The sequence below is a fragment of the Lithobates pipiens genome, unplaced genomic scaffold, assembly GCF_037356315.1.
Source record: "Lithobates pipiens isolate NorthernLeopardFrog02 unplaced genomic scaffold, aLitPip1_a1.2 Scaffold_10, whole genome shotgun sequence".
Classification (NCBI taxonomy): Eukaryota; Metazoa; Chordata; class Amphibia; order Anura; family Ranidae; genus Lithobates; species Lithobates pipiens.
In genome coordinates, this window is record NW_027507686.1 from 206,789,564 (window position 1) to 206,809,365 (window position 19,802).

The 19,802-nt window shown below is 41.4% G+C and overlaps 1 protein-coding gene across 1 annotated transcript in view; it reads right to left on the reverse strand.

Annotated features, from left to right (window-relative positions):
• The window catches only part of DCDC1 (doublecortin domain containing 1), a 680,197-nt gene that overhangs the window by 228,829 nt on the left and 431,566 nt on the right, over nucleotides 1-19,802 (reverse strand). Inside the window, exon 13 of the mRNA XM_077460866.1 lies at nucleotides 351-473. Within this exon, the coding sequence (XP_077316992.1) occupies nucleotides 351-473 (123 nt within the window). The remainder of the gene's footprint in view (nucleotides 1-350; nucleotides 474-19,802) is intronic.

Sequence of the window (19,802 nt, forward strand, 5' to 3'; positions counted from 1 at the left end):
GCTATACCATTATGCAAGATAGGTCAGCCTTTATCAAGTTTGAGCAGCTGGAGACTTATTCAATTTAAATCCCTAAAACAGCTGGGTTCACAAAGAAGAAGCAAGAGGGCAGCAAACAGCCCAACAAAAAAACACCAGTTTGACATGCCTGCTTTTACAGGTCCTAGTCTGGTTCAGAATATTGTGACAATGTATAAGTAAGCATATGTTCTGAGCTGACTATGCTCTTACTAATGTGCAGCCTATAACTGTACAGAAAAAGGATACTTCTTTGTTTCTGATGCCTACAGGCACAGGTCTACTTATAAATCAATCTCTGAGCAAAGGAAAAAGAGGTTTATATACTTTACCTGCTATATCCTGGGAAAGAAGCATCAGGGTCTACAAAGGTTTCATAAATTATTCTGTTTCCCTCCTTTTCTGAACACATCACTTTGTCAAAGCTTAATTTAAGAATTTTATCAACAGGGTCCCTGGAAGAGATCAAGATGTAGGAAAATTAGAAGCTATGTTTTAGCATTGAGGAACTAAAAATCATCATTTGTATATTTGACATGACTGTTTAAGACAAAGCCAATCATTGGCCACCATCAAAGTTTATGACAAAGCCAAGCATTGGCCACCATCAAAGTTTAAGATGAAGCCAAGCATTGGCCACCATCAAAGTGGTAGAAGATGAATTCCAGAAAAGGGTGTTTATGGCATTACTGACCGATAAGGTGGAGTTTAGCATAGCCCCCTCCTGGTATAGTCACCTAGGCTCTCAGTAATAAAGTGATTTAAACTGATTTAAAGTGAAACAAAGTGAAGATGAATAATAAACAATAATAATATTTATATACTAATATTAAAAATTAAAAGGTGATACTGATTCTGAAAATCAGTAATAATAGTTCCATTGCTCTTTCATATGCTGTTCTTGCAAAATTACAACTGATCACACAACTTTCTCTTAAAACCTACCAGACACAAATGAGACATACATTAAAGTGGCATTAACAGTTTCAAGTGCTACACATAGTTGTTATATTAAATCTAATATCAGATTAAATGTTCACAATTACTGTACTGTACACAAGACTTACCTAATGAAAATCCAGGCTGTCTCTTCTGTATCCCTTTGAGTCTATTATTATACAGTTATGGATGCCTATCTGGTGTAGCGTATTGTGGTGTGAATGTGAACCTGGCTGGTGTGCTGTGGCCAGTACCCATATATTCAGAGATAAACATATACTGTATTTTGGGTGCTGAAGGTTTGGTAATGGGCCCATAATAACATTATTTAGAAATGGTAGGTAATCTCACATATTCCTTGAAACTCAAAAAAGAGGCCCAATCTTAATTTGCAACCTTATAATCAAATATTCTGCTGATTTGAAGCAATGCTTGATTTTTATAAGTTATAATATCCTGACAAAATTAAATCAGGTTACCTGGAAGCCAAATCTATTGCTGCAGATGTTTCTGGTGCTTGTCTATTATAGTTGCACTGTCAGGTTGTGCATTATCTTGCTACAAAATTCAGTTTTACATTGTGCTTATGTAAGATATAAAACAGCTATCAACATACTGCTTGCTGCCATAATCTACAGTGCCTTGCGAAAGTATTCAGCCCCTTTGAACTTTTCAACCTTTTGCCACATTTCAGGCTTCAAACATAAAGATATCACATTTTTATTTTTTGTGAAGAATCACCAACAAGTGGGACACAATTGTGAAGTGGAACGAAATCTATTGGATATTTTAAACTTTTTTAGCAAATAAAAAACTGAAAAGTGGTGCGTGCAAAATTATTCGGCCCCTTTACTTTCAGTGCAGCAAACTCACTCCAGAAGTTCAGCGAGGATCTCTGAATGATCCAATGTTGTCCTAAATGACTGATGGTGATAAATAGAATCCACCTGTGTGTAATCAAGTCTCTGTATAAATGCACCTGCTCTGTGATAGTCCCAGGGTTCTGTTGAAAGCGCAGAGAGCATCATGAAGACCAAGGAACACACCAGGCAGGTCCGTAATACTGTTGTGGAGAAGTTTAAAGCCGGATTTGGATACAAAAAGATTTCCCAAGCTTTAAACATACCAAGGAGCACTGTGCAAGCGATCATTTTGGAATGGAAGGGGTATCAGACCACTGCAAATCTACCAAGACCTGGTCGTCCCTCTAAACTTTCAGCTCAGACAAGGAGAAGACTGATCAGAGATGCAGCCAAGAGGCCCATGATCACTCTGGATGAACTGCAGAGAACTACAGCTGAGGTGGGAGAGTCTGTCCATAGGACAACAATCAGTCGTACACTGCACAAATCTGGCCTTTATGGAAGAGTGGCAAGAAGAAAGCCATTTCTCAAAGATATCCATAAAAAGTCTCGTCTAAAGTTTGCCACAAGCCACCTGGGAGACACACCAAACATGTGGAAGAAGGTGCTCTGGTCAGATGAAACCAAAATCGAACTTTTTGCCCACAATGCAAAATGATATGTTTGGCGTAAAAGCAACACAGCTCATCACCCTCAACACACCATCCCCACTGTCAAACATGGTGGTGGCAGCATCATGGTTTGGGCCTGCTTTTCTTCAGCAGGGACAGGGAAGATGGTTAAAATTGAGGGGAAGATGGATGCAGCCAAATACAGGACCATTCTGGATGAAAACCTGTTGGAGTCTACAAAAGACCTGAAACTGGGACGGAGATTTATCTTCCAACAAGACAATGATCCCAAACATACAGCAAAATCTACAAAGGAATGGTTCACAAATAAACGTATCCAGGTGTTAGAATGGCCAAGTCAAAGTCCAGTCCTGAATCCAATCGAGAATCTGTGGAAAGAGCTGAAAACTGCTGTTCACAAACGCTCTGCATCCAACCTCACTGAGCTCGAGCTGTTTTGCAAGGAAGAATGGGCAAGAATTTCAGTCTCTCGATGTGCAAAACTGATAGAGACATACCCCAAGTGACTTGCAGCTGTAATCGCAGCAAAAGGTGGCGCTACAAAGTATTAACGCAAGGGGGCCGAATAATTTTGCACGCCCCACTTTTCATTTTTTTATTAGTTAAAAATCCAATAGATTTCGTTCCACTTCACAATTGTGTCCCACTTGTTGGTGATTCTTCACAAAAAATAAAAATTTTATATCTTTATGTTTGAAGCCTGAAATGTGGCAAAAGGTTGAAAAGTTCAAGGGGGCCGAATACTTTCACAAGGCACTGTACAACACAGAATCTGTATTATAACTCATTACCCCCAATTATTCCCAATTCATAACTCCAAGAGCAGGTAATGTATGGCATAACAAAATAACCCTTATGCCGCGTACACACGACCGGTTCTGCTGAAACTGTCTTGCATACACACGATCACACCAAAGTCTGATTGTCAAGAGCGCGGTGATGTACAACGGGGCTATAAAAAGGAAGTTCAATAGCCAGTAGCCAATTGCCTCCATCTCCTACTTGCTTCACAACATGACGAGCGGTTTTCCTGATAGGAATTGGTTCCATCGGAAATATTTAAAACATGTTCTATTTCTAGGTCCGTAAGAATAAAAAAAAAGGAATACACACGATCGGAATATACGATGAAAAGATTCCATCTGACTTTTTCTGTCGGACATTCTGCTCGTGTGTACGGGGCATTAGTCCTAACCTTCTCTTGTCAAGATCTCTTTAATCAGATTAATCCAAATATAACTGCAACTGTGTAGCACTTGCTTCTATTTCCTTAGCCTTATACCAATCCAAGCATGCTCTGCAGTATATTGGATTTAGAGGTCAATATTAAATCTGGAGAGTGAAGTCTAGCTTTGAGCAACAATTATTCTATTCAGGGCTAGATTTACAATTAGGCATGCTAGGCTATTGCCTATAGGTGGTGCATTACAAGGGGTGCCTGAATTGTCTGGGAATTATAGGTGAGTCTATAAAAGAAACCTGGCCTTACACTAAGCAAATTTCACTCAGCTGACTTTTGCTGAAGAAGCCAACTTGAATATTGTGGACTGAACAGCGAGCTGGTGCATTTAATCAGTTAACGTGACAGCTGCCTCTGAATGTCTGGATACAAAAGTCCAGCATGATAAATAGTGTGGATGGTGAAATCTGTGAGATTTATTTAGTTCAGGGTGCATTTACACTATAGTGTTTAGTGAGTGCATGCAAAATTTATGCACTGGCGTTCTGACGGTGGATTTAACCCTTTTCCAGTCACTGGCGGGGGATAAAACCTCCCCACTAGCGGCTGAATAGCGCTGCTAAAATTACAGTAAAGTGGCACTAAAAGTAGCGCCAGTTTACCGCCAACGCCCGGGCGGCTCAGTGAGAAATGGGTCTAACAGCATGTAACAAAAGATGAAGTTGTGGTAAATATGTCCTTAGAAAACAAACACAGAAACTACTGAAACATTAGGTATTTACCCATAAAAGAAAGTGCCCAACAACATGAACTGTATCTATCTCAAATATAAAAATTAAAATAAAAAAATAAAACCTAAAAAGGTATACCAACCATATACAGTAATATATCAATCATATCTATACAAGTGCCTAACTCATAGCCTAAGGAAATTATTTGGTATGATTGTAAATTCAGACATCCACCCCCTCAGCAATTATTGATGAAGGAGTTCATGTTCCACGCTACATTGAGGCCGATAACACTTCAGGTCAAAGATCCCACTGGGTCTCACGCCTAGAAATATGCCTCTTTATATTACTTCCTCGTCAGTGAGGAATATATTTTTCTACTGGAGGGAGAGAAGCACAGGCATAAACCAGAGGGGACTTTATATATGCCTTTGAGAATATATTACTTCAAGAACGAAAAGATAAATTGTTTATTGAGATTATACAATGATAAAAAGTGCCTCTTTGCATAAAAACACATTTGATACCATATGAGAATTGTACATTGAAAAGTCACAAATGTTCTGAAAAAGCTTGATCTGGTCGACGCATTTCATGGAGCTCCAGCTTCCTCAGAACCATGCAAGCATAAACAGTATGTGACTCAAAATGAAAAACAGAATTTTTAGCATTCATTGACAAGTACATCCAAATACATAAGCTATTTGTATAGGAACATACATTGATATTCAAACAAAATAGGGAAAAAATCTCTATACATCCTATCACAATATACATCATGAACCAGGGCTCAACATAGAAGGAAGCATGCCTCAACCCTTATATGTCATCCAACCATCTTAGAATGAATCATACCTTAAATGAGCTTGTTTAGCTCATATCGGCATCATAAAGGTAAAAACACAAAAGAAAAAATTCCATATAGATGACAATCGACTCCAGATGTGGATAAGCATCTACTGGCCCATGAGAGTAATCCACCACTAAAAAGAATGAAAAGAGGCAGGGTGTTGTAGCCATACATGGGTATCCTCAAAAAAGCAATAATCTATATAAGGGGAGCGGATCTCACTATATAGGTCTGCAGCAGGTAATAAGAAGGTAAAATGAAAACACCAAAATAGCCTTGCTGTTTGTGAGGAGTGACAGAGGTAGATGTTTATCTAAAAGGCATCAAATACGCAGGCTTGCATATAGGGTCTATAAAAGAAAGTAAATCAAAGGGAGTGTAGTAAGTATACATGAATCCATATGATATATGGGAGACACATGTAAATGTCCGCACAATGTTTACCTTTCATGCACCACTGCCGCTGTCAGGGTCATATGAAAGCCGCATGGGAAAAAGGGGATCCATTTATGCGCGGTGGGCATTTGAGGACCGGATCCCCATCCCGGAGCACGACTCACATTAGATTTAATTGGTGTTTCAGGTAGGGGAAGACACTCCCCCCCCCCCCACGGAACACTAATTAACTCTATTGTGAGTTATGCTCTGGGTGAGTTGTGGCCGGTAGGCCCTTATCCACATCTGGAGTCGGATGTCATCTATGTGGAATTTTTTCTTTTGTGTTTTTACCTTTATGATGCCGATATGAGATAAGCTCATTTAAGGTATGATTCATTCTAAGATGGTTGGATGACATATAAGGGTTGGGGCATGCTTCCTTCTATGATGAGCCCTGGTTCATTATGTATACTGTGATAGGATGTGTAGAGATTTATTCCCCTTTTTGTTTGTATATCAATGTATTTGCTTATAGGGATAGTTTATGTATTATTCAAGGTACTTGTCAATGAATGCTAAAAATTAAGTTTTTCACTTTTAGTCACATACTGTTTATGCTTGTATGGTCCTGAGGAAGCGGGAGCCCCGCAAAATGCGCCAACCAGATTAAGCTTTTTCAGAACATATATTCATGTCACTTTTCAATGTAAGATTCTCATACAGTTTCAAATGTGTTTTTATGCCAAGAGGCCCTTTTTATCATTGTATAATCTCAATAAACAATTTATTTTATAAAAATCGTTTCTGAAGTAATATGTTCTCAAAGGCATATATAAAGTCCCCTCTGGTTTATATCTGTGCTTCTCTTCCTCTTATATAATTTGGAATGATGCCAATGAGAACATGCTGTTCCTTCCTTGTCCATGTTAATTAATTTTACTATATTTTTCTACTCCTATAACTTCCAAGGTGGAGGAGTTTCACTGGTGGCATTGAGAAAAATGCTTAGATAGACTGTGTCCATCAAACCCTTTTTTGATATTAGTCAAATTAGTCATATTAGTCAATAGCCATAGTACACATGGTTCTTCCCATGTACATATAACTACAATTGCAATGGAGGAGGTACACCACCCCCTTAGTTTGACAGGTGATGAAGTCTTTAATGGCTTACTTCTTATGCCGCGTACACACGAGCGGAATGTCCAACAGAAAAAGTCAGACAGGAGCTTTTCATCGTATATATTCCGATCCTGTGTATGCCCCATCGGACATTTATGTCAAAAATTCTGACGAACCTAGAAATAGAACATGTTCTAAATATTTCCAACAGAACCAATTCCTATCGGGAAAACTGCTTGTCTGTATGCTGTTCCGATGGACCAAAATCGGCTCATGCTCTGAAGTAAGTACAAGACTGAAGCTATTGGCTACTGGCTATTGAACTTTCCTTTTCTAGTCCCGTCGTACGTTTTGTACGTCACCGTGTTCTTAACAGCTGTACTTTGGCGTGATCCTGTGTATGCAAGACACTGTCAGTGGAATTCCATCTGAAATCTGTTGGAAGAACCTTCAGAGTTTATTCCGACGGGAAAAACGGTCGTGTGTACAGGGCATTTGATGTTACACTTGAAGAGAAGGATGATGTTCTGATCGTCTTTGAGTTGGTGCAGACATTGCATTGTCTGCAAGGACAAAAGCCCTTTAAAATCCCAATCATTATGGGATTAGAAGGTTTTTTCAGCTGGTTTGGGGGCAAACAGGTCTTTCAATGCATGGGTTCTCTTAAAAATGACTTTTGGTCTACCTGGAAGAGCAGGGCCCAGAACGCTGTCCTTTTTCAAAACTTTCCAATATTTGGCTAAAGTTTTCTTTACCCATTTGTGCTGGCTAGAGAAGGTAGTCAAAAATGCCAACTGATGTTCTAAAACATTTTCTTTCTTTCTCTTTTTGGGCATCAACAAAACTTTTCAATCAAGGTCAGATATCTCCAGGTACATTGTAACCTCTCTGGATAACTCTGTCTTTCATAATGCCTACTTGATGGTTGAAATCCTACAATTTGGAAGTTTTGGCATATGTACTGAAACTGGCCTTTGGGGACAACATTCACTCACACTGAGTGATGACAGCTTTCAATGGGAATAAAGCCATTTCTGTATGACGCTTTAAAATGTGTCCTGGTTAATACTTGATCACCCTCTCTATAGATAAACAAATCCAAAAAAATAATAGTTATGGTCCCAGTTATAATTAAAATTGATATCCCAGGTATTAGAATTCAGATTTTCCATGAATTCATGTAAGGCGGTCTCATCACCCTTCCACAGCACATCCTGACCCTTGGCTACATTTACATTATTTTCTTCTTGTCTGCTGCCCATGACTCTTGGCTATGTTTACTGAATGTCTCACACTTTGCCTGCCAGGGGGTGACATAACACTCTGCTTATAGGCTCTTTAAAAGTAAATTGATCCCCGGTTTTATTAGTTACTCTTATTGCAATGACACCTTACAATTCACCAATTCACTATTTCTCTTAGATTTTTCAGTGTTACGTATTGTTACACATGCCAACAATTTGACTTATTTGGAAGTCTATTGGTTACTTTACTACATCCCAGTTTCAAAACACACTGTAAAATTTCAGGTACTTAAATTGGAACACTTAAATTGGCATTAAACTAAGTGGCCAAAGAGTTGGAACGGAGAAGGAAGAACAGAAGAAGAGGGCAACGATCATAAACAATGAAGGGGATTGCTTGCCAGGTAAGTATACCATAACACAAGCACATGATGGCTAAAAGCTCCAAGGGCTCAATTAAAAAATATTTGGTGGAGGTTTAATTCCGCTATATTGTAAACACAATTTTCAAGTTGAATAGCGTGATTGTTGCTCAAAATGTGATCAAATAAAGACAGTGAACTGAATAATGCCTAGGCACATATTTAAATGCACAAAAAAAAAAAAAAATCTGTCTTAGAAAAATAAATAAATGAAAAGAAAAGTAAATTAGATTTTAAGCACTAATGAGCAGGTTCCTCAGATTCCTCCTATATTGAATTGTATTATAACTCTACTGTCTGCCCTCATGTTGGAAAGCGCTGTGCAAACTGTTAGCTCTATATAAATCATGAATGATAATAATAATATAATACATAAAAATATATATACGGTATCTAACAAAAGTGAGTACAGCCCTCACATTTTTGTAAATATTTTATTATAGCTTTTCATGTGGCAACACTGAAGAAATTACACTTTGCTACAATGTAAAGTAGTGAGTGTACAGCTTGTATAACAGTGAAAATCACTCAACACACAGGGATTATAGTCTAAACCGCTGGCAACAAAAGTGAGTACAACCCTAAGTGAAAATGTCCAAATTGGGCCCAATTAGCCATTTTCCCTCCCCGGTGTCACGTGACTCGTAATGCCGTGTACACACGATTAAACAATCCGGTGGAAAAGTCCGGCAAACTCAAGTCCGCCAAACAATCCCCCCGTGTGTAGCCTCCGGCATACTTTTTTGACCCGAAAGTACGGCGGACTTAGAATGCCGTGTTGCACTCCAATCTTCCCGCCGGACTCGCATTTCGGCGGACAATCCGGCCGTGTGTATGCCAGTCCGCCGTACTTTTGAAATGAGCGGACTTTTCCCGCCCGGAGAAAAGTCCGCTCATTTCGAGCGGGTCTGCAGGTAGGCGGGACTCGCGAAGGAGACGTCGCTGGCCCCGCCGCCTGGTATGGAATTAAAGGGGAACCCCAACGCCGAAAAAAAATCGGCGTGGGGGTCCCCCCCCAAGTCCACAACAAACCCTTGTCCGAGCAAGCTACCCGGCCGGCCAGGAAAGGGGGGGCGAGCGAGCGCCCCCCTCCTGAGCCATACCAGTTTATGTCACATGGGTTGGTCACATGGGTTGATGTCACATGGCGACAGTCCCAGCATCCTCCGGGACTGTGACATCGTAAGGGGGCGGGGTCACCATGTGACACCAATCCATGTGACATAAACCCATGTGACACCGCCCCTTGTCCCTATATAAGTGGCAGCGCAGCGCGTCCCTGGCATTGCGGCCGGAGAGATCGTCGAGTCAACATCTCCTGGATAAGAAGAAGAAGAAGAAGAACGGAAGGCGGCGGCGGCGACAGAAGACCGGGCCACCGCCTGTAAAAGAGCTATAAGAAGGCGCGGTGGCCCGGCAGAAGAACCGAAGAGGGGGACAAGACCCCCAAAGTCGGAAGAAGAGGGCGGCGGCGAGGAAGAAAGCCGGGCTCCTCCGCTAGTAAAAGAGCTACAAGAAGCTAGCGGAAGAGTCCGGCGAGAAGACCCCCGAAGACGGAAGACCCCCGGAGCTGTGCAATAAAGTATTTTATCTCGTGTGTTGTGTTTTTTTTTTGTACTTTTATTTTACAGGTGAATGGGTAGGGGTACATTGTACCCCATACTCATTCACATAGGGTGGGGGGCTGGTATCCGGGGGCCCCCTTATTAAAGGGGGCTCCCGGATTCCGATAAGCCCCCCGCCCGCAGACCCCGACAACCAACGGCGAGGGTTGTCGGGAAGTGGCCCTTGTCCTCATCAACATGGGGACAAGGTGCTTTGGGGTGGGCTCAGGAGGGGGGGCGCTCGCTCGCCCCCCCTTTCCTGGCCGGCCGGGTAGCGTGCTCGGACAAGGGTCTGTTGTGGACATTTTTTTCGGTGTTGGGGTTCCCCTTTAAGTCCATACCAGGCGGCGGGGCCAGCGACGTCTCCTTCGCGGGCTCTGCCTACCTGGAGACGCGCTCGAAATGAGCGGACTTTCCTCCGCGTGTGTGGGCGAGTCCGTTCATTTCAAAAGTACGACGGATAGTACGGCGGACTTAGTACGCCGTATTAGTCCGCTCAAAAAGTGCCGTGTGTGGGCAAGTAGCCCGTTCGGAAAGTCCGACGGACAGTCTGGCAGGAAGTCCGCCAGACTAAGTACGTCGGACATACCGCTACGTGTGTACGCGGCTTTAGTGTTACAAGGTCTCAGGTGTGAATGGGGAGCAGATGTGTTAAATTTGGTGTTATCGCTCTCACTCTCATACAGGTCACTGGAAGTTCGACATGGCACCTCATGGCAAAGAACTCTCTGAATTGTTGCTCTACATAAAGATGGCCTAGGCTATGAGTTGATTGTCAAAGACCCTGAAACTGAGCTGGCCCAGACCATACAGCGGTTTAACAGTACAGTTCCACTCAGAACAGACCTCACCATGGTCGACCAAAGAAGTTAAGTGCACGTATTCAGAATCATATCCAGAGGTTGTCTTTAGGCAATAGACGTATGAGTGCTACCACTAGATGTGCATTAGTTTTCGTCCGAATGCATTTTCATCCGAATTTCGGGTATTTTTGTTATCGTTTTAACAAGTGATAACGTACGTACAGAATCCGAAAACTGAAAGATCCAACATGCTAAATGCTTTATTTTCATTTTCATTGCGACAACAGTTCGATATAGATAGGACATCCATAAGCCTTCAGTGACAGATTTAACCTTAATTATTTTGGATTTTTGGACGAATGCATTTTTTGAAACAAAATAAATAATGAAACAAAATAAATAAAGCGAATTTCGGGAGTAACTAAATAAATGTATTTTTCGGACAAAAACTAAATTCCGAAACAAAATATTTCAGTGTGCACATGTCTAGCTACCACCATTTCTGCAGAGGTTGAAGGAGTGGGAGCTCAGCCTGTCAGTGCTAAGACCATGCGCTGCCCACTGCATCAAATTGGTCTGCATGACTGTCATCCCAGAAGAAAGCCTCTTCTGAAGCTGATGCACAAATAAGCCCACAGTCAGTTTGCTGAAGACAAGCAGACTAAGGACATGGATTACTGGAACCTGTGGTCTGATGAGACCAAGATAAAGGTATTTGGTTCAGATGGTGTCAAGCATGTGTGGCAGCAACCAGGTGAGCAGTACAAAGACAAGTGTGTCTTGCCTACAGTCAAGCATGGTGGTGGAAGTGTCATGGTCTGGGGCTGTATGAGTGCTGCCGGCTCTGGGGAGCTACAGTTCGTTGAGGGAACTATGAATGCGAACATGTAATGTGACATAATGAAGCAGAGCATGATCCCCTCCCTTTGGAGACTGGGCCGCAGGGCAGTATTCCAACATGATAATGACTCCAAACACACGTCCAAGACAACACTGCCTTGCTAAAGAAGCTGAGGGTAAAGGTGATGGACTGGCCAAGCATGTCTCCAGACCTAAACCCTATTGAGCATCTGTGGGGCATCCTCAAACAGAATGTGGAGGAGCGCAAGGTTTCTAACATCCACTGACTCCATGATGATGTCATGGAGGAGTGGAAGAGGACTCCAGTGGCAACCTGTGAAGCTCTGGTGAACTGCATGCCCAAGAGAGTTAAAGCAGCGCTGGAAAATAATGGTGGTCATACAAAATATTGACACTTTGGGGCCAATTTGGACATTTGCACTTAGGGGCGTACCCACTTTTGTTGCTAGCGGTTTAGAGATTAATGGCTGTATGTTGAGTTATTTTGAGGGGACAGCAAATGTACACTGTTATACAAGCTGTGCTGTTTTTTCAGTGTTGTCACATGAAAAGATATACTAAAATATTTACAAAAATGTGAGGGGTGTACTCACTTTGTGAGATTTTGTATGTACACATACAGACATAGTGACATATACATACAGCAGGCAGGAGGCTTAACTTGTAATCTAAACCTTGTTATATCTTGTAGAGCAGTAAATATAATACAGATATAAACGGCATGTCTGTGTGCTATTAGGTTGTGTTTTCCTATTTTCATTATAAGCGCTCTTTGGAAAATGAATACATAGAGTAAAATTTCGGACATACTAATTTAAGCCCTGGGTCACCGTTGAGATAATGATCTATCCCTGTTTTCATAATCCCTTATTCTGCGAGCTCAAAAGCTGGTAAACAGAGAAAATGTCTTGGAACACCCAGGGATCTGATCATTATCTCACCGGCCACAGGGGCACAAATGTCATCTCTGAGCTGGTGAATGGGTGAAAGGTCGCCATAGTAACAAAAGATTACTGCCCATGTATATTTATTGCTCTCAATGGCAGTATGTGAATAGATGGAAGGCGTCCTAGTTTAAGGGGCGGAAGGTGCTATTTTTAGAGAAAACAGATATAATGTGTGACTATTGTACTCTTAGGTAGCCTAATTACAGGTCACCCTTTGACAGTTTTTACTAGGTGCAAAACACTGAATATTCCATGTATGGCTTATAACTCATTATGGCAAACCCTGTGTTACAATGTAAAACTGTCAGAGCCAACACAATTATACCCTTTTTTAGATAGTGCCCTTAGAATGTTGCCTAAAATGTTATAAACAGTAAAAAAATGGCAAATTATTTCCTACTGATTGATATTTTAGATATATTAAATGACAGGTACCTGTCATAGATCCTTGCTTGGCTCTTGCTTGGCTCACTTAAGATGAATTTACACATTGCTGCATCGTAAAACACCTTTCGCTGCAAAATCGCACAAAAAACAATTGTTTTCTATGCGTCCCATCCACATTGCAATGCAGCTAGCTACACTAAAATGCAGACCTGCTGCATTTTATCGCAGCATTGCACAGCTCTGTACAGCAGTGCAACCAATCGCTCCCAAAGTCAGCCAAGCTTGTGAGAGTAGGGGGTCGGGGAAGAAGATGAACACAGGATTGATACAGGGCATGGGTAAGTATTTGAGGGATGGGGTGTATGGCACAGCAAATGGCAAAACATGTTTTTAACCTTAACGCAAGAAATGCATTAAAGTGATTCTAAAGGCTGTCATTAAAAAAAAAAAAAAAAAAAACATGTTATACTTACCTGCCCTGTGCAATTGTTTTGCACAGAGCAGCCCTGATCAGCCAAGGGTCCCCATAGTGAGCCTCTTGTTATAGGGGTACTCAAGCAGGCTCGCTCCCGAGCAGTGCTCCTGTGAATGGACATTGTCCATTCATACACACAGCATGGCTGGCCCCGGTCCCCGCTCTCTCCACATTGGCTCACTGGCTGTGATTGAAAGCAGCAGGAGCCAATGGTTCCAACTGCTGTGTGAGCCAATGAGGACAGAGAGACCCAGGAGAGCTGCTGCTCCCATGCACATTACTGAATCAAGATGGGGCTTAGCTAAGTAAAAGAGGAGGGGGGGCTGAGGGGCTGTACCCAGTAGGATGCATTAAGGTAAAAAACATTCTGCCCTTAGAACCACTTTAAGGTAAAATCTTTTTAATTTTAGAACCATTTTAAGGCTGTAATTACAGCCACAGCGGACCATTGTATTGGGTTCCATAGTACTGTCTGTATGATATTTCCTGGTTTCTACAATATTTAGCAAGAATTAAAGATATAGCTAATTAATCTATCTCTATCAGATTCTATACAAAACAAAGAAAACATTTTAGCTGCAGTTGCATTTTTAAGTTAACTGGACCCTCAACTCAGGAGTGTCCCGTTCATTTAGGGCGCATGGGCGCAGCTTCCCCTATCCATTGCCACCACCACCCCCTATCCATGCATCCTGGCCCATTTCAGGACGCTGGACCATGGATTCCAATGCGGAGTGGGTGGCTCTAATCGGTAATTCAAAATAGAGTGGGCTCCAGGCGCAAAGCACTGCGCTACGAGCCCACCCAGGTGTGTGAGAATAGCAAATGAATATTCCCTATTCTTACACTGAACTGAATCTCCGCCAATCAGGAAGCCCAGGTCTGAGTCACGTTTCCTGATTGGCCAAAAGGAGAAGTGTTCTGATTGGGCACCGAGGAGGAGGGAGGAGATGGAAGCCACGAGTAGGGGGGAGAAGCTGCTCGTGATGTCAGCGGAGAAGAGCAGGGGAAGCTGCCCGTGATTGCCTGCCATAGATGGGGTAAGTGTACTAACTGACCGGCCCACTGACCAACTGACCAACCCACCCAACAGGGGGGAGGGGGTGTCGGTTGTGGGTGCGGGTGCCTGTTTGCCACCCCCCCACCAAAAAAAATTACCCCTAGGCGCCATTGGTGAAACTTCATTCTGATCTTTTTATCACTGTCCAAAATTCCACCATTACTAGTAATGATAGATCAGTGCCAAAAGCCTAAAATTTCCTCCCCAGTTGACGTTGACTTGATGGTTTTATAACAGGTGGAATAGATTTTTAGTGGTTGATTGCTTCTAGAGCTAACCCTTATGCCGTGTACACACGGCCAGACTTTTCGACAGCAAAGGTCCAATGGAACAAATCCGTCAGACAATCTGATCATGTGTGGGCTTCATCGGACCTTTGCTGTCAAAAAATCTGACAGACTTGAGATTTAGGCCGGGTTCACACTATAGCGATGCGGGAACGCCGCGAATCCGCGGCGTTTACCCGCATCGCACACCTCCCGCTGGCAGTTCACACTGCCCTATGCGGACGGCTGGGAGTGTCAATGTTATGTTAATGACACCCCCAGATCCGTCGGCATATCGCAGTGCGATCTGCCGACTCGCACAGGAATCGGATCGCATGGTGTGAACCCCCATGCGATCCGATTCTGTTGCGGACCCAAAAAAGGGTCCCGTGCGAGTTTGCTGCGGGAGCGCTGCGAATTCAGCCATACTATCTGTATGGCTGAACTCGCATCGCTACGGAGATCGGATGTGATTTGCTGTGCAAATCACATCCGGATCTCCCCCCGCAGCGGTGTGAACCGGGCCTTAGAACGTGTTTCAAATCTTTCCAACGGACTAGAGTCCAGTCTAAAAATCCGTTCGTCTTTATGCTAGTCCGACGGACGAAAACCAATGCTAGGGCAGCTATTGGCTACTGGCTATGAACTTCCTTATTCTAGTCCTGTCGTATGTCATCACAGTCAAATCTATCGGACTTTGGTGTGATTGTGTGTGTCCAAGTCCGTTCGTTCGGAATGTCCGTTGGAAATCCGCCGAAAGTCCGTCTTGAAGGCTTTGGGACCTAGTATGCCACAAAGTCCGGTCGTGTAATGGTGCATTATATGCACCAATTATTTTCCAAATTTGTTGTTTTAGGCAATTCAGTAATTCACACATATAAAACATTAGCGCACAAACTGACATGAACAATAACTTTATGCCTGCAATCCAACAGTGAAAATAAAAATGACAAAATACAGTTGAGATCATACTTATGGGTCAGCAAAAAAAAAAATATCTAAAGGAAAAGCAGTTTGTACAATACTAGATAGTCAAAAAAAAAAAAGCAAAATGGATTCTGCTCCACCACCTACCAAAGAAGCATGGCCCCCTATCATAGAGTGGTCATATTGATCAAAGTAGTAACCATAGGTTATATCTGCCACTTCTTGTTTAGAATCCCCTCCAAACATTGCATGTTTAAAAAGAGAAAAACAAGAGCCAGGCACCGCTAATAGTATAAATACAATATAAATGTTTATTAAGAAAGAGGATTAAAAACAGCCACATATAGTTTTAAAAAAGCGCTGTACAATATCATATGTACAATATCAGGACTCCATCCATGCACTTCTGCATGCATAGCGATGTCATAGCATCTAGTTCTACCCTACGCATTTTGTCAAAACTGACATCATCAAGGGCTTGAAAACTGCGCCTGCTCACTGCAAATTATATACCTAGTTGACAGTCGAGGAAGAAGGAGTTAATGAACAATAAGTCCGGAACAAGAAATCGCATCCATATTAGCATAACCTGGCATGTTCTCCATCTACCAAAGCCATCAAGTAAATAAAAACCTCAAGAATTTATTGACATCTGAAAATGCACAGATCGTGTCCTGGGCTATGATATTGTACAACACTTTTATTCCAAAGTAAACGTAAGTGGTTTTAATTGTCTTTTATAATAAACATTTATATCAGATTTACACTATTGGGAGCGCCTGGCTCTTGTATTTCTCTCTTTATACATGCAATGTTTGGGGAAGCTTCTTAACAAGAAGTAGTGGATATAACCTATTGTGTTTGTAACTACTTTGCGCAATGCAATCAGGCTTCTCTGGTAAGCCTCTATGTAAGGCGTGATGGTTGAGTAGAATCTGTGTGATGAGCACATATGAAGAGTTTTTGCCTTTTTTTACACTGTGGTACAAAATGACTTTGGGAGATTACTTTACGGACGGTTTCTATTTTTTCTCACATTATTTTCTCATGTCATATTCCACATTTGTATTTGTGTGTGACCACTGATTGTTTTTTCATTTGCACTATTAGTTCATTTGGATTAACAGAGCACTCATTCCTATGAATATTATTGCTCACCTTCAGGCCTTTTAAAGGCCCATACACACAAAATTCATACGATGAGCTGTCTGACTATTTTCGGATCGTTAGTATGGTCTTTCAACAGCCGATTTTGCTTTTTCATCAGACAAAAGCTGGATGTGCAGACTATAAAATTGTTGTCGGATGTGAACTCAACCTCTGATTTTCGTTTCATTAGTAGTTTTCTTACGAAACAAATCGCAAGAGCAAGACTACGAGAATCGAAAGAATACACACAAAACTATTCAACACATTGCGTCACCTCTGACGTTGTATTCTGTTGTATGAAAATTTTCGTATTGTGAGACTTTCAACATGAAACTAGCATGCCACAAAAAATGGACGTTCGGTGTACGAGGCTTTAAATGAGCATTATCTATAGCATTTGTAGGTGTATCAGATTTTATAGATGCTCAATGCCAGCAGTTTTGGACCTGTCATGCTTTGCAGTGTGCGTCATAAGCACAGTCTGCTTGCCAAATAATTATTTTATGTAACAGGACAGAAGCAGTAGGAGAAAAACAAAACTACTTCTCCTGGGGAGTAATATAAACAAATGGATAATACTTTCTAATACACCTAATCAACTGATTCCCCTAGGGAAAATGGGGGGAATAATGTCAGTGGGGCATTTGCTGCAGCCATAGCTATAAGACATGTCACTTCATCTCTGTGGTTAGCTGAAGGTGGATCTGAGCTCAAAAGGTGAAGATTTGGTATCTTATAGAGAACATCTAGAAGGATTAATTATGCCTAAGCAATACCCTGAAAAATAGCCTAGACACTCCTGTTCTTCGGCATCCTAGCTGTCTATCTGCAATGCAGAGTTCATCTAAGGTACTACTGCCTATGGCTGCTAGTCTCAGAAGATTTGAAGTGAGATTTGGTCGTCACTACCATTCTGCTCTTGGTTCTCCTAAGGGCTTGCTGCAGAGGAAGATGTACCCGAAGACCTACAGATCATGCATCTCTCTTTCATTCATTCTGCGGATCTATGCTTTCTACACCTATCTTTTTGCTTCTTGATCATTACCCTACCAATTATCAGATTAACAGTCATTAGGGGGGGAAATCAGGTATGAGGAAGCAAAGCCCCGTTATGCTACCAAGATGGCCGCCTTTACAGAGAGACACAGTTCAGATCAGGGCATGATAAGTCAATAATGGAGATAAGTTCAGCTGCAGAGAGTCAACACTGATGAGTAGTTCTTTGCCCTCTGCTTGCCTTTTTTTATGCATAGTTTACACACTACAGGTCCTCTTTAATTCAGATTGGTTTACTCAATCTATAATGTTTTAAAAATAGGCCAACATCCCATAGTTACATAGTTGGCTAGACTCACTGCTACATAACGTGTTTCATCAGTATTATAACCTGCTCTCTCAGGCTTCCAAAATGAAGCTATAGTGAACTGTGAAAAGTCATCAGCAATCATCAAGAAGCCTTCTGCAAATGAAGCATGATGAGAAGGTAATTACATTTATTTGAGAAGCCTAAGCAAGGGTTTATTCACACTGGCTTGTGATCTCACTCTCTAGTGGCCAGGTGATCCGGGAAGAGCAGCTGCCTCTCTGGCGCTTTGTCATAGAGCAGATTTCACCCATATTAAGAATGTAATAATCTAATTACATCTCTCCTTGGAGAGCGCTTCCCGTTTGATTTTCTTTGTATTATTATCCAGATTATTGGGAACGGCGTAATCTTGCTGCGTACCGTACTAGAATTTTTTTCTTTTACTTCAGCCAAGCAACAATTTCTCTTTGCATAATTCCTTTGAAACACAGGCAGAAGACTAAGCCCACGTCTTTTATGTGGGGCTTTTACCCTATTGTGTGTCAATGTTATATATGTAAATAATAAAATGATAACATTTGGATTACCTTAAAATTAACATTATATTTTAGTATCTTGTGTTGCTTTATTATGCTTCTAAATCAATTAAATTGCAATTGCAAGTAAATAATAATAAGTACAACCCTACAAAAACAGTTTGTGGTTAAAAAAAATGCTAAACAATATTAATACAACACCAAGGATAACAATTTTGGCGTTCTAAGTTGTTTATGATTTCTATATTTGAACCATTACTCACCTTAGTTCAATCAAGCTTATCTAATAAGGGAGTGAAAAGAACAATGATAATGTACAACAGTGAATCATAGCATTCAGAGAATGAGATTTCAACGGATGCAGCTAGATCAATACTAGTTAGACTCTTACCAGTAACTACAGGTTACTTCACTTTGCCATTATTGAAAAAGCTTAAAATTGTTATATTTGTCTTATGAAGTCCAAGCTTATTCTAGACTGACAACATCCTAAAAATTTGCGTATGTTTGGAAAACGTTGGCATTATACATTTTGTTTCTCCAAAAATTCACCACAAGGGTCAGGACCAAGATGAGCTTGATGACATCACCATTTCATTTGACCCAAAGGCCAAATTTATTTCCTAGCACATGAAAACCCTGGTGTGGTTGATTTAGCAAAGTCTGCCAACTGGAAAAGTGAAGCAGAACCACTGGCAACAAATTGATTCTATTGGCTGACCCCCTGCTACTTTCCTGCCAGTGTTATGTTACTGAAGACTGGGTGTTTTGTGGTCCTAGTTCCTCTCCCTATTCTTACTACTATGTTGTCTATTTTGTGTTGCAGTAGGCAATTATACATATATACAAGTTTTATGGCGCTCATAAAAACACCCACCCGCCTATCACTATTTTTCAAGAAATGAAAAACACTTAATAAACACAATATTTAAAAAACAATATTTAAAAAACATATTTAAAAGGCATAATAATAATGCTGCAAGTAATAATGCTGTAGGTGCAATCAGCACAAGAGGGGGAATGGAAAGGGAGAGGGGGAATGGGAGTGAAAGGGGCGGAAGTAAGGAGAGGACCCCTTCCTTAACTAAGTCTAAAATCCGAC